General features: G+C 46.2%; 1 protein-coding gene across 4 annotated transcripts in view; it reads right to left on the reverse strand.

Moving 5' to 3' along the window:
* Nucleotides 1-1,515: 1,515 nt before the first annotated feature.
* EEF2K (eukaryotic elongation factor 2 kinase) overlaps nt 1,516-13,016 on the reverse strand; it is a gene marked incomplete at its 5' end in the record, with an annotated part of 64,718 nt that continues 53,217 nt past the window's right edge. For all 4 annotated transcript variants that reach the window (XM_080702682.1, XM_080702681.1, XM_080702680.1 and 1 more), the window contains 3 exons: nt 1,516-1,815; nt 4,687-4,865; nt 9,895-10,019. In XM_080702682.1, coding sequence (XP_080558808.1) covers nt 1,679-1,815; nt 4,687-4,865; nt 9,895-10,019 — 441 coding nt within the window. In that variant the 3' untranslated portion in view covers nt 1,516-1,678. The remainder of the gene's footprint in view (nt 1,816-4,686; nt 4,866-9,894; nt 10,020-13,016) is intronic.

Genomic DNA, 13,016 nt, shown 5'->3' on the forward strand with positions numbered 1-13,016 from the left:
ATCAGGGAGGAGGCTGGCTGAATTAACAAGAAAGCATGAAATTGTCTGGTATGATTAAGCAATGCAAAAGTTGCTTCTTACATTTAATATGTGCCATTTAACGATAGGTTTTGGTTTAAAATGCACACAAGACTTATTGCAGGCTGACCTGATATTAAAAAAAAAAAAAAAGAGCGGTCAGTGCTGTCTTCTACAGAAAAACTGGGCGTGCTGAGTCCATATGCAAAAACTGGGGCTACTGTCCTTTCTTATTGGACCGAGGGATTTTTCACAGGTAATCTGACTCTGAATTTTCCTGGAAGGGTGCACTCTCAACTTTTAATAGCTTGCACAAGTTCATGACTCTGCAGGTCTCAACACTAAAGTGCTGAAGAACCTGCTTTAATAAACAGGCAACAATGGCTTGTATATTTACACTCTGCTTTTTACATGTGTGACTTTTAAACAAACAGAGAGGCTGCTCTAGCATCTGTGGTTGATCAAAACCATCCAGTTTCTTGGCTATTTGCAGGAACAACTGAATCATACTACTATTAAATCTGAACTCTTTTTAAAGAGAAAGCTCATTAAATAAAGATAACTATAGCCTGGCCCTGGGGAAACTACTGGACTTGATGAGTGTTTACAGTACTGGCCCTCTCATTCGCAAACATCTTAAATGAATGAATCTCGAGGGGCGGTTGCTGCTGCTGCTGCTTCTGCTAGCAGCCTGCAGCAAATGACAAGTAAATCAGCCCAGTTTCAAGCAAAAAATATCAAGGGTGGGGGCTGGCTTGCAGATTCTACATAAGAATAGCATTGCATAAGAAAAGGTCAGAGAATATTGTACAAAGGGGCACTTGAGTCACACTGTGGATGCCGCTGCTGGGATGCAGGACACTCTTGGAGGAAAGGTTCCCCACATTCCAAGTCACTGTCCTTCTACGTGAAAGCTGCGAGGGCAGCCTCTTCCACATGAGCTGATGCAGGAATTGGAGGTAGTACATGTGTGCATACAAAATCAAGCCTGTTTTGTAAAGCCCCTGGTACAAGGCATGCTTCAAGAACGGAATTTGGCTGTGTTCCAGAAAAATCAGTGAACGGTGGGAGGAAATAAAAGGGAAGAGTTAGAGAATCATCAGCTCGCAGGCTCTTCCCCAGAGAAGAAGGGAGTCTGGGTACTGAGCAATCTCGCGTCCATTGAAAAGGGCCGTGTGCGCTTCCAAATGCTCCAAGAAGGTTCGAGCTACCTCGGGACAAACACATCCCGTGAAAAGTTCATGTGCGACCAGCTCTTCAGTCTTATTTCTGATTCATGAAACAGGTCCCTGGGGCCCTGACACTTGAACCTAGCCTGAAAAGGCCCGGGAGCAAAGCCCTAATGGGATCTGTATAAGACAGAAAGCGCTAACAGCATGACAAAAAAAAAAAAAAAAAAAAAAAAAAAAGTCAAAGTAAGAAAAATAAAAGCGGAACCTGAAAATAAATGTGGGTTCATTAGGCTGCATTTTCAACTCCCATTTCCCCAAAACACTGCCCTAAGGGACAGCTGTAGTGGTCTCTGCTAGTAGCAAAGACTGTATCAAGAGTCAAAAAATAATAATAATAATACAAAAGTCAATTTACAGCAACACTAAAAATACTTTTCCCTCCCAGACTAATGTACACCCCCTACACCAGTTAACCCTTTTGCTTGGGACTAGCTGGCAGTGGTTTTCATAGCAAGCTGTTGCTCCATCTGGGCCCAGGCATCTTCCGCCTGCTGATAGTACTGGGTGGCTAGCCGGCCCTTCATGGCTTCCATTGCTGCGTCGGCTGCCTGGGTGTACAAGTCCCCTGGAAGAGAGCACAGTGGGGCACAGAGGTGAACCATCCATTGTCTTTGCCTGCCCAGCGTGCCAGCCCCTTCTAGAAGAGAACCCTGAGGTGGCTGCAGAAACCCAAACCATCCCAGTGCCCTCTACCTCTTGGGGGGTGGGACATGAGATCAAATCTGGCCAATCAGAGTGATCTCTCATTTCCTACCATACCTCAAAGGTTAGCCCTGACTTGGGCGTGGCCAATCAGAATAAGCCATTTGATTAATCAGTAACCACAGACACTGTTTTAGGGGTGGGTGGCTTGATTTGAACCAGTGAAAATCAGGCTGAGGAATTTTGCAGAAGGAATTGAGAATGTCTAAGAGTGGAAGAAATGCTCTAAATTTCACATGGCTCAGCACAGGTTTTGCCACCTAATAAATTTGTGTAAAACTTACAAAAACACTTTTGGAATTTAGAAATGTGAAGTAAGAAATTATGGATATGCTTTATTATTAATGCTTTATCATTAACTAAACTCTTTTTGTGTGTGGCACTGGGGATTGAACCTCTGAGCTATACCCTCAGACCTATTTTCTTCCCACCCCCCCCTCTCTTTTGTGGAGCTGGGGAAGGAACCCAGAGGTGTTCTACCTCCAGCCTACATTTCCAGACCTAGTTTTTATTTTATTTCAAAACAGGGTCACACTAAGTTGCTGAGAGCCTAAGTAGCTGAGGCTGGCTTCGAGCCTCCCAAGTATGAGGATGACAAGCATGCACCGCCATGTCTGGCCCTATCTTATTTCTTATTTGGAAACAATCTCTCTAAATTGCAAAGGGTCTTGCTAAGTTGCCGAGGCTGGCTTTGAACCTGCGATCCTCTTGTTTCAGCCTCCCAAGCACTGGGATTACAAGTATGTGCCACCATGCACAGCTTTAGCTAAACTTTTTTTTTTTTTTTTTTGGTGTGGTACTGTGGATAGAATCCAGGGGCTTTTTCTACTTCCAGACCTATTTCATACTTTATTTGGAAACAGGGTCTCACTAAGTTGCTGAGAGCCTCAGTAAGTAGCCAAGGCTGGCTTTGAACCTGTGCGATCTTCCTGTCTCAGCCTCCCAAGCGCTGAGATTACAAGTGTGCGCCACCATGCCTGGCTAGCTAAACTTTTATAATTTGGGGGAGGGGTACCGGGGATAGAACCCAGGGGCTTTCTACCTCCAGGCTATACTCCCAGACCTACTTTTATATTTGTTTGGAAACAGGTTTCACAAAGTTACTGAGAGCCTCACTAAGTAGCTGAAGGTGGCTTCAAACCTGAGCGATCCTCCTGTCTCAGCCTCCCAAGCGTGGGGGTTACAGGTATGTGCCACCATGCCCGGCTTCAGCTGAATTTTTGAAATTGCAAAAATCTCTCTCAAACTCCTCATATACAGTCACCCTCTGGTATCATGAGGGGTTGGATCTAGCATCTACCGAAGATTCCAGAATCTGCAGGTGCTCAAGTCCATTGTATAGAATGGCAGAGCGTTTGCATATAGCCTCCATGTTTTCCCTCCACATACTATTTGTGTGTGTGGTACTGGGGATGGAACCCAGGGGTGTTCTAGCTCTGAGCTAAACCCTCAGCCCTAGTTTATCATTTTAAATTTTTTTTTTTTTTTTTTTTTGTGGTACTGGGGTTTCTGGAAGTCCTCCTACCTCCGGGCTACACTCCCAGATCTATTTTATATTTTTTTATTTGGAAACAGGGTCTCTTAAGCCAGCGCAGCTGGCTTCGAACCAGCGCGATCCTCCTGTCTCCGCCTCCCAAGCGCGGGGATTACAAGCGTGCGCCACCACACCCGGCTATCTTTTTAAATTTTGAAACAAGGTCTCAGTAAGTTGTAGAAACTGACTTCCAACCTGCAATCCTCCTGTCTCTGCTTACCAAGTACTAGGATTACAGGTATGTGCCACCACGTCCAGCTTTTCCATACACTTTAAATAATTTCTAGATAACTTATAATTCCTAATACAATGTAAATGTTATGTAAATAGTTTTTATACTGTATTATTTAGGGACTCCTTTTTTTTTTTTTTTTTTTGCATGTCTGGGGATGGAACCCAGGGGTATTCAACCTCTGAGCTACACCCCCTGCCCTTATTTTTTTATTCTTTTATTTTAAAACTGGGTCTCACTGAGTTGCAGAGGGCCTCACTAAGTAGCTGAGGCTGTCCGCAAACCGCGATCCTCTGGTCTCAGCCTCCTGAATGCTAGGATTACAAGTGTGCGCCACCATGCCCAGCCTTATTTAGGAACTCTTAAGACATCTGTAAGTATCTAGCACAAATGCAATTTACACACACACACACACATGAAGCTGGGCATGGTGGCACACGCTTATAATCTCAGCATTTGGGAGGCTGAGACAGGAGAATCGTGGTTCGCGGACAGTCTCAGCTACTTAGTGAGGTCCTTAGTAATAACCTGTTTCAAAATAAAAAATAAAAAAATAGGGGCTGGGGTTGTAGCTTGAAGACAGAATTCCCCTGGGTTCCATCCCCAGTACCACTCCCCCACATTATATATATTATTCACACACACTATACACACACACACACATACTTTTTGTATGTGTGGTGCTGGAATGGAGCCCACGGCCTTGCTCATGTTAGACAAGTGTTTCATCTCCCACCCACTAAAATATTTTTTGATCTGTGACTGGTTGAATTCATACAGAATCTGCAGATACAGGGGGCTATTATATAAGTATTAAAATAAAAATGTTTATCTACGTTCTCACTCCATAAAGCCCCTTCCTGGGGGAAGAGACCCAGAAGGCGCCTTGTCATGACCCCCAGTGGGATGAGAATCAGGACCCTCCCTACACAGCCTGACCTCCCCCGGGCAAGTCTGCCAGGCCCTACCTGATCTCTGCAGGTCCTTCTCCAGCCTGCAGCCGCCGGTGAACAGCATCTCGGCCTCCCTGGCCAGCAGCACGTACCGGGGCTCGTCCTGCATCCCGTCAAACTCGCCGCCCTCGTCACAGTCTGTGGTCTCCAGGGCAGTGTTGTACCAGTGCAGTGCCTCCGGCCAGTCTTGACACCTTGTCAGGCAACAGAGGGCAAGACAGATGTTACCGTGGCAACGGGCTGGGAAGGCAGCGTGCCATCCAGCAAGTCAGGGGTCCCAGTGGGCCACCACCTCTGGCTCACAACCTATAGCACCTAAGGCCACAACGTCTAGAATAGATTCATATCATAGGCTTATAGACTGACTAAGAGAGCACCCAAGTTGCTTTCCTTAACTAATGGGGATGTCACAATAATCTAGCAGAGGCAAGTATAGAGCATCTTGGGGAAGGGAGATGTTTTTGGGGACTGCACGTCAACGCCGTGGGGCTGGTATCAGCAGTGGCCAGGTGTCCGCTAAGCTCGGTATGAGAAGGGGCAGGTGGAGGACCCTTTGCAGGGGTCTCTAGAACCTGCTCAGCTAACAGCAATCATTCAGCCCATTTTGATGCTCTGCCCGTGCTGGCCAGCTCTGGCTCTCCACCAACAATAACGCAGCGCTCATTCCCTCTTCTCGCTCAGCACCTCCACCCCCAGCTCCTTCTCCAATGGCGGCACACATGTGGCCAAACCACCAGAGGTGCATCTTGGTCCCAGACAAACTCATGCAACACAAAGTCAGCGCTCACGGGGCGGCGGGCTTTTCTCTGAGTGTAACCCACGCGAGTGACTTTTTATAGAACATCAGGAAAGAGCAGAGACTGAGAGATAAGAAGGGCTGTGGGTGTCCTGAAATGACCTGAGCAGCAGTGCTACCGACCTGCCGCCCCCTCCTCGCTGCCTCGGTCTCAGCTCCTGTGCCTGTCCCTGTGTGCCAGGCTTGCCACTCCCCCACCTCGCTGGCGCCGCTAGTTCCTTGGCCTATGCAGCTGCTGTCCTCTGGCTTTGGAACATCCTTCCTCCAGCTCTTCCACACCCCCTCCTTCTACTCTCAGCTCGTATGTCACCCCTTCAGAGATGGGCTCCAGGTGCCCATCTCCTACCACAATCTTATAACCCTATTCTTTCCTTTTTGGTACTGGGGATGAAACCCAGGGGCATTCTACCTCCAGGCTACACCCTTAGCTCTATTTTTTTTAATCTTTATTTTGAAATAGGGTCTCACTGAGTTGCAGAGGGCCTCACTAAGTAGCCGAGGCTGGTTAAGAACCGCGATCCTCCTGTCTTAGCCTCCCGAATGCTGGGATTACAAGCATGTGTCACCACGCCCGGCACTGTAACCCTATTTCTTATTTCTGTCTTCAATCCTCCTTGCTCCTTCACTAATTCTGGTCTCCCCCAAACCATCAAGTGCACACCAGGACGGTGAGGGCCTTGGCAGTTATGTTTGTCGCTGGCTCCCCAGGGCCGGCTACAGTGCAGGCTCCGTAAATGACTACTGAACGAAAACGTGTGGACAAGTGGCCAGCTAACCTCGACTCCAGTTTAACTTATAAAACTGAGACATCATTTGAAAATCACTGGCAAAGTACCCCCAAAACATGAGGGTTGTAATACTGGACCGGAAGCCTCTAGACTAGACGACGTGTTCCCTTTTAGCTTTGACAATCCACGGTCCTAAAAAAGCAAACAGAATTGCCCTGAGAGCATTAAACAGGAAAGATCCCAATGGTCCCTGCCCGCCAGGGCGCCCTCGCTGCCCTGGGATGTTCATTCCCCTATCAGATGTGACTTCTGAGAGAACCAAGACCTTACAAACCTGGGCCGACGTGGGCCCTGCCTTACCCAGAGCTGGCCCTTAATTATTGGAACCAGGAAGAAGCATAAGAGAATGACTAGAGCAGAAGCTATAAAAGAAAATTCTGTTAGATTTAACTACGTAAATGTTAAATATCAGTGTGTCCCCAAACCAGTAAACAACAGTCATTATGTGGCACATGTGCCCCCAGCCCTATCCATGGCAGTCATCTCTAGAAAAAGAAAAAAACCAAAAACAAAATTTCCTTTATTTTTTTATTTTTTATTTTTTGGTGGTACTGGGGTTCCTGGAAGCCCTTCTACTTCCGGGCTACACTCCCAGACCTATTTTTTTTTATATTTTTAAATTTGGAAACAGGGTCTCTTAAGCCAGCGAGGCCGGCTTCGAACCTGCGCGATCCTCCTGTCTCCGCCTCCCAAGCGCGGGGATTACGAGAGCGTGTGCCACTACGCCCCACCAAAATTTCCTTTAAAGAGAGATATATGGCTGGGCGTGGTGGGGCAAGCCTGTAATTCCAGCACTTGGGAGGCTGAGAAAGGAGGATTGCAGGTTCAGGCCAGCAAGAGCCTCAGCAATTTAATGAGACCCTGCTTCGAGACAAAAAAGAAAAAGAGCTGGGAGTGTGCTCAGAGTTAGAATGCCCCTGGGTTTAATCCCTAGTACAAAAAAAAAAAAAAAAAAAAAAGAAAAGAAAAGAAAAGAAAAACTTCTTTTAAAGAGAAATATATGCCGAAGGATGAATATAGCCTTAATATATTGAGTTCTAACAAATAAGACACTATTATATCAAGTAAAGTTAAAAGTAGAAATAAATATGCAGACAGAGTAAAAAATAAGTAAGAGTAAGGATAGGAACAGAAAGCACAGATAGCAAAGGTTATTTTCTTTGGTGTGGTACTGGGGACTGAACCCAGGGTAATTCTAGGTCCAAGCTACATTCTCAGCCCTGTTTTAATTAATTAATTAATTTGTGGTACTGGGGATAAAACCCAGAGGAATTCTATCTCAAAGAGACACCTCCAGCCCTATTTTTTTATTCTTTTTTTTTTTTTTTGAAACAGGGTCTGAGTTGCAGAGGGCCTCACTAAGTAGCTGAGGCTATCTTCGAACTCCGATCCTCCTGTCTCAGCCTCCCAAATGCTGGGATTACAAGCGTGCGCCACCACGCCCGGCCTATTTTAATTTTTATTTGGAAACGGGGGTCTCACTAATTTGCTGAGAGCCTTGCTCAATTGGTGAAGTTGGCTTTGAACCTGCAATCCTCCTATCCCAGCCTTTCAAGTACTGGGATTATAGGTGTGCACCACCATGCCTGGCTGCAAAGAGTGTTTAAGGAGCTTGGATATCAGTATTCAGTGGCCATCTCCAGCTCCCCTCCGCATTCTGCACATCCTCCGGCACTCAGTGGGCACCATACACGCTGGCATTTGATCTAATACAATCACATCAGGTCTTTTGTTTACCTCTCCTCAACGCTAGTATAGTTCTACGTTCAGACAGTACATGGAAGGAAGGTTGTAAAGATCTAAGTTTTGGTTCTAAGGTCAGGATCCACTAAGATCCAGAATCCAAATGAGCCTCTGACACTCAAGAGGAGGAGCCTGCGAAGTGGTTCCAACCTGAAGATTTACACAGTGGATGTGCCCTCCTGGCTGCCTTCCAGAAAGTCACAGAAGGCTCCCAGGTCACCAAGTTCCAACAGGAGCCACAGAGGTGAGCGATGGGTCCTGCTACGGGTTCAATTCTGCCAAGGGACCTCTGTCTCTGGACTTCTGGCCTCTCCCTTTGGCCACCCTTTTCTCCTGCGGCAGAAACCAGTCCTGGCCTCTCAGCCTTGAAGGACAAAGGAAAAAAACGGATGCCTTCCTGGCTGGAGCTGTCAAGGCCAACTGCAAAACTCACCCTGAAGCTGGCCTCCTTCCTCCTCTTTCCCCTCAGAAAAGAAAAATAATGCTGGGCACCGGTGAGCCATGCCGTTATCCCAGTGCTTAGGAAGCTGAGACAGGAGGATCACGGTTCGCAGACAGCCTCAGCAATTTAGTGAGGCCAGCCTCAGCAATTTAGTGAGGCCAGCCTCAGCAATTTAGTGAGGCCAGCCTCAGCAATTTAGTGAGGCCAGCCTCAGCAATTTAGTGAGGCCAGCCTTAGCAACCTGGTGAAGCCTTGTTTCAAAAAATAAAAATAAAAAGGGCTGGGGGGTGTATCTTAGAGGTAAAATGCCTCTGGGTATAATCCCTAGTACTACCCCCCCCAAAAAAAAGAAGGAATTTAGACTCTCAGCAATTTAGCAAGATCCTGTTTCAAAACAAAAAATAAAGATGAGTGTGGTGGCACCCGCCTGTAATCCCAGTACTTGGGAGGCAGAGACAGGAGGATCAAAGGTTTGAGGACAGCCTCAGCAATGTAGTGAGACTCTTGGCAACCTAGCTGGACCCTATTTCAGAAGAAAAAAATAAAAAGGACTGGAGGTGTAGCTTGGAGGTAGAATGCCACTGGGTTTAATCCCTAGTACTAAAAATAAAATTTAAAAAACATAAAAAATAAGCCGGGTGTGGTGGCTCACGCTTGTAATCCCAGCATTCGGGAGGCTGAGACCGGAGGATCACGGTTCGCGGACGGCCTCAGCTACTTAGTGAGGCCCTCTGCAACTCAGTGAGACCCGGTTTCAAAATAAAGAATAAAAAATAGGGCAGGGTTTGTAGCTCGGAGGTCGAATGCCCCTGGGTTCCATCCCCAGACCTGCTAAATAAATAAATAAATAAATAAATAAGGAAAGAAAGAAAGAAAGAAAGACAGAAAGAAAGAAAGAAAGAAAGAAGAGGTCAGGAATATAGCTCAAGTAAAATACACCTGGCTCAATCCCTAGTAACACACAAACACACACACACACACACACACACACACACACACACACACATGCACACACACACACAGAAAAAGAGAGAAAAAAAGAGAAGAAAATAATACAAATAAAAGCAAGAATAAGAAAAGGCCGTTAAAATCAGCCACAGTCCTACTACGTAGGGACGACCATTCTGATGCTGCATAAACTTGTAGATTTTTTTCCTCAGGCAAATCTTTATATACCCCGGCTGCCATTTTTTAGGTGCCAGGGGCGGTGAGGAAGACCGGCATCGTGTCCTTTGCCCTTCACACAACACGCCTGAGAGATGGGCTGTAATTATTCCCATTCCACACAATGAAGGCCCTGAGGCCGGGAGGTAAAATAACTTGCCCACGGCCCCTGGACTGACAAGGGGCGGGGCCGAGCCCGGGACCCACATCCTTCCCTACAACGCTGAACGGGAAGCATCCACCTGCCGCCCAGGCTCCCACCAGCCCCGCCTGAGTGCCGGCCGCGGTACCTGTCTGGGCTGAGGTTCTGGCCGGTGTCAAAAGCTCGTGCCACCAGGATCATGGATTGTCTGTCTCCGGCTGCAGCTGCCTTCAGTAAGTAGTCAAATCCTTTTGTTTTATTCTCTTCTGTCTCCTGTGGATGTCGGGGGGGAGAGAAAAGCAAATGAGGCTTGGAGGAGAGGGTCCGCCAAGGTTTAAATCACCACTCTTCTCCCGTTTCTTGAATGGCTGCAGAGGCTCCTCCAGGCTAGAGCTGCTGTGGAATCACATGTCAGCGGGTTTGGGTGTATTCCTGGGATGAGGCACCATCACGACAATTACTTTCAGGATAGGTCATAATATATCCAAAAAAAGACCATACGCCATCACTGTCAATCTCCCTGCCCCGCAGTCTCCGCATCCTGCACAGCCCTGAGCCACGACTACTCTGACTACCGTACTTTCTGTCTCTATGGTTTCTGGACATTTCACATAAATCGAAGCATACAATATGTGGCCTTTTATGTCTAGCTTCTGTCACTTAGCATGGTATTTTCCAGGGCCATCTGTGTTCTAACATGCATCAGTACTTCCTTCCCTTTCTGAGTGAGGGGTGTTGGGGATTGAACTCAGGGGTGCTCTCTACCACTGGGCTATGTCCTCAGCCTCCTTTTTTTTCTTCCCGATTTTGAGACAGGTTCTTGCTACATTGCCCAGGCTGGCCTCGAACCTGTGATCCTCCTGTCTGAGGATCCCAAGTACTGAGATAACAGGTGTGTGCCACTGAGCTCAGTTTCTGTGACACTGCTGAACCACAGAGCCACTTACCTTGCCCTGAGCCCACACTGAGCCTTTTTGGCTACCTATTTTGATATGTTATCTATGTTATTCTCTATTTTTTTTTCCTGTGGTACTAGGGATTGAACCCAGGGTCAGTCTACCTCTGAGCTATACCCTCAGCCCCAGTTTTATTCTTTATTTTGAAATAGAGTCTCACTAAGTTGCGGAGGGCCTAAGTAGTTGAGGCTGGCCATGAACTTGTGATCCTCCTGTCTCAGCCTCCCAAGTACTGGGATTAGAGCCTGCGCTACCATGCCCGGCTGTTGTTCTATATTTAGATGTTTCTTCTATATATTGAAGTAACTTTGCCTAAACATAAAATGATACTTATGGCTGAAATTTTCAAAAATTTAGAAATAATCATCTTTAATATCCTTTTTTTTGGTGGTTCTGGGGATTGAATCCAGAAACATTCAACTTCTGAGCTACTGCTCGGCCCTATTTAGATTTTTATTTTGAAACAAGGTCTTACTAGGTTGTTGAGAATCACTATTTGCTGAGGCTGTCCTTGAACCTTGGATCCTCCGGTCTCAGCCTCCCAATACTGGAATTACAGGCTTGTGCCACCATGCCTGGCTTTATCCTTAATAGTCTTAAGAGTTCCTTTCACCGTATTCTCTGTGTGTGTGTGGCATTGGGGATTGAACCCAAGTGCATTCTACCTCTGAGCTACCCTTCTATCCCTATATTATTTTCATTTTGAATCACGGTCTTGGTAGGGTGATTAGAGTCTCACTACTTGCTGAGGCTGCTCTCAAACCATCAATCCTCCTGCCTCGGCCTCCTCGACACTGGGATTACAGGCCTATGCTACCATGCCTACCTCCTTTCACCATATTCTTATGAATAGATTTTTAACTATCTTGACAACTTAGTGAGACCCTGATTCAAAATAAAAAATTTAAAGCCTACGGATGTAACACTGTGGTAGAATGCCACTGGATTCAGTCCCCAGTACATCAAAAAATAAATAAAAAAGAGACAGGCTTGGAAGTGTGGTGGCACACTCAGGGAGGCTGACACAGGAGGATCACAGTTCATAGACAGCAGCCTCAGCTATTTAGTGAGGCCCTTTGCAACTCAGTGAGACAGTGTTTCAAAATAAGAAATTAAAAAAAAATAGGTTTGGGGGTGTAGCTTGAAGGTAGAATGCCTCTGAGTTCCATCCTCAGTACTGCAAAAAAATAAAAAAATAAAAAAAGAAGAAGAAAAAAAAATGGAACCAACCCAAGTGTCCATCAATAAGGCACAGCTTAAATAGAGTGTGTCATACTCATTCAATGGGACATTGTCAAGAAGAATCAGGAAGCTTTCCCTGTGCCACTGAGAAAAAATATCCACAGGATGCAGTCCAGTGACAAAAGGAAGGTTCAAGGAGTGTGTGTAATATGTTAACTCTGGAGAATAAGAAAAGGTCAAAATGAGAATCTATACCCAGTATTTGCATATAGAAACTACGATCTGGGCTGAACAATATCCCCCCCAAATTTTGTGTCTACTTAAATCCTCAGAATATAATTGACTTGGAAATAGGGTCTTCACAGATGCAATGAGTTAAGATAATCTGGGGTTAAGGTGGCCCTGAATCCCATACGGCCGGTGTTTTGTTTTGGGTTTTTTTGTGGTACTAGGATGGATTGCAAGGGTATTCTACCTCTGACCTTTATAACTCCAGCCCCTTTTTATTCTTTTATTTTGAAGAGTCTCACTAAGATGCAGAGGGCCTCATTACGCTGCTGAGGCTGGCCTTCAACCCGTGATCCCCCTGTCCCGGCCTCCTAAGTACTGGGATTACAAGCATGCTGCATCACACCCAGCATGACTGGTGTTTATAAGAGCAAAGGACCTGTAATCCAAGTACAGAGGTCCATGGAAAGATGGAGGGGGGACTGGAAAGATCCAAGCCAAGCAACCCAAAAACTGAGAGCCAGCGATCAGCAGAGGCTGGGGAGACAAGCGCGGACTCTCCCCTACAACTGTCAGAGGGAGCAAGGCCCTGCCAACACCTTGACTGTGCACTTCGGCCTCCGGCACCATGTGAGAACGCTGTTATAAGTCACCCATTTTAAGTAATTTGTTACTACAGATTTGGGTAATGAATACCTTCTGGAATTCTACAGAAGAAGCTGGTAATGATAATTACTTGTTATTCAGAAAATGACAGAAAAAGTGGGAAGGGAATTTTTCGCTGTAAACCTTTTTTTAATTTTGGTCCTGGAGACTGAACTCAGGAGCATTCTACCTGTGAGCTACACCCTCAGCACTTTAAAAAAAATTTTTTTTGGAGCAGGGCGTGGTGGCGCACGCTTGT

The sequence above is a fragment of the Muscardinus avellanarius genome (genome assembly GCF_963383645.1).
Source record: "Muscardinus avellanarius genome assembly, chromosome: 10".
NCBI lineage: Eukaryota > Metazoa > Chordata > Mammalia > Rodentia > Gliridae > Muscardinus > Muscardinus avellanarius.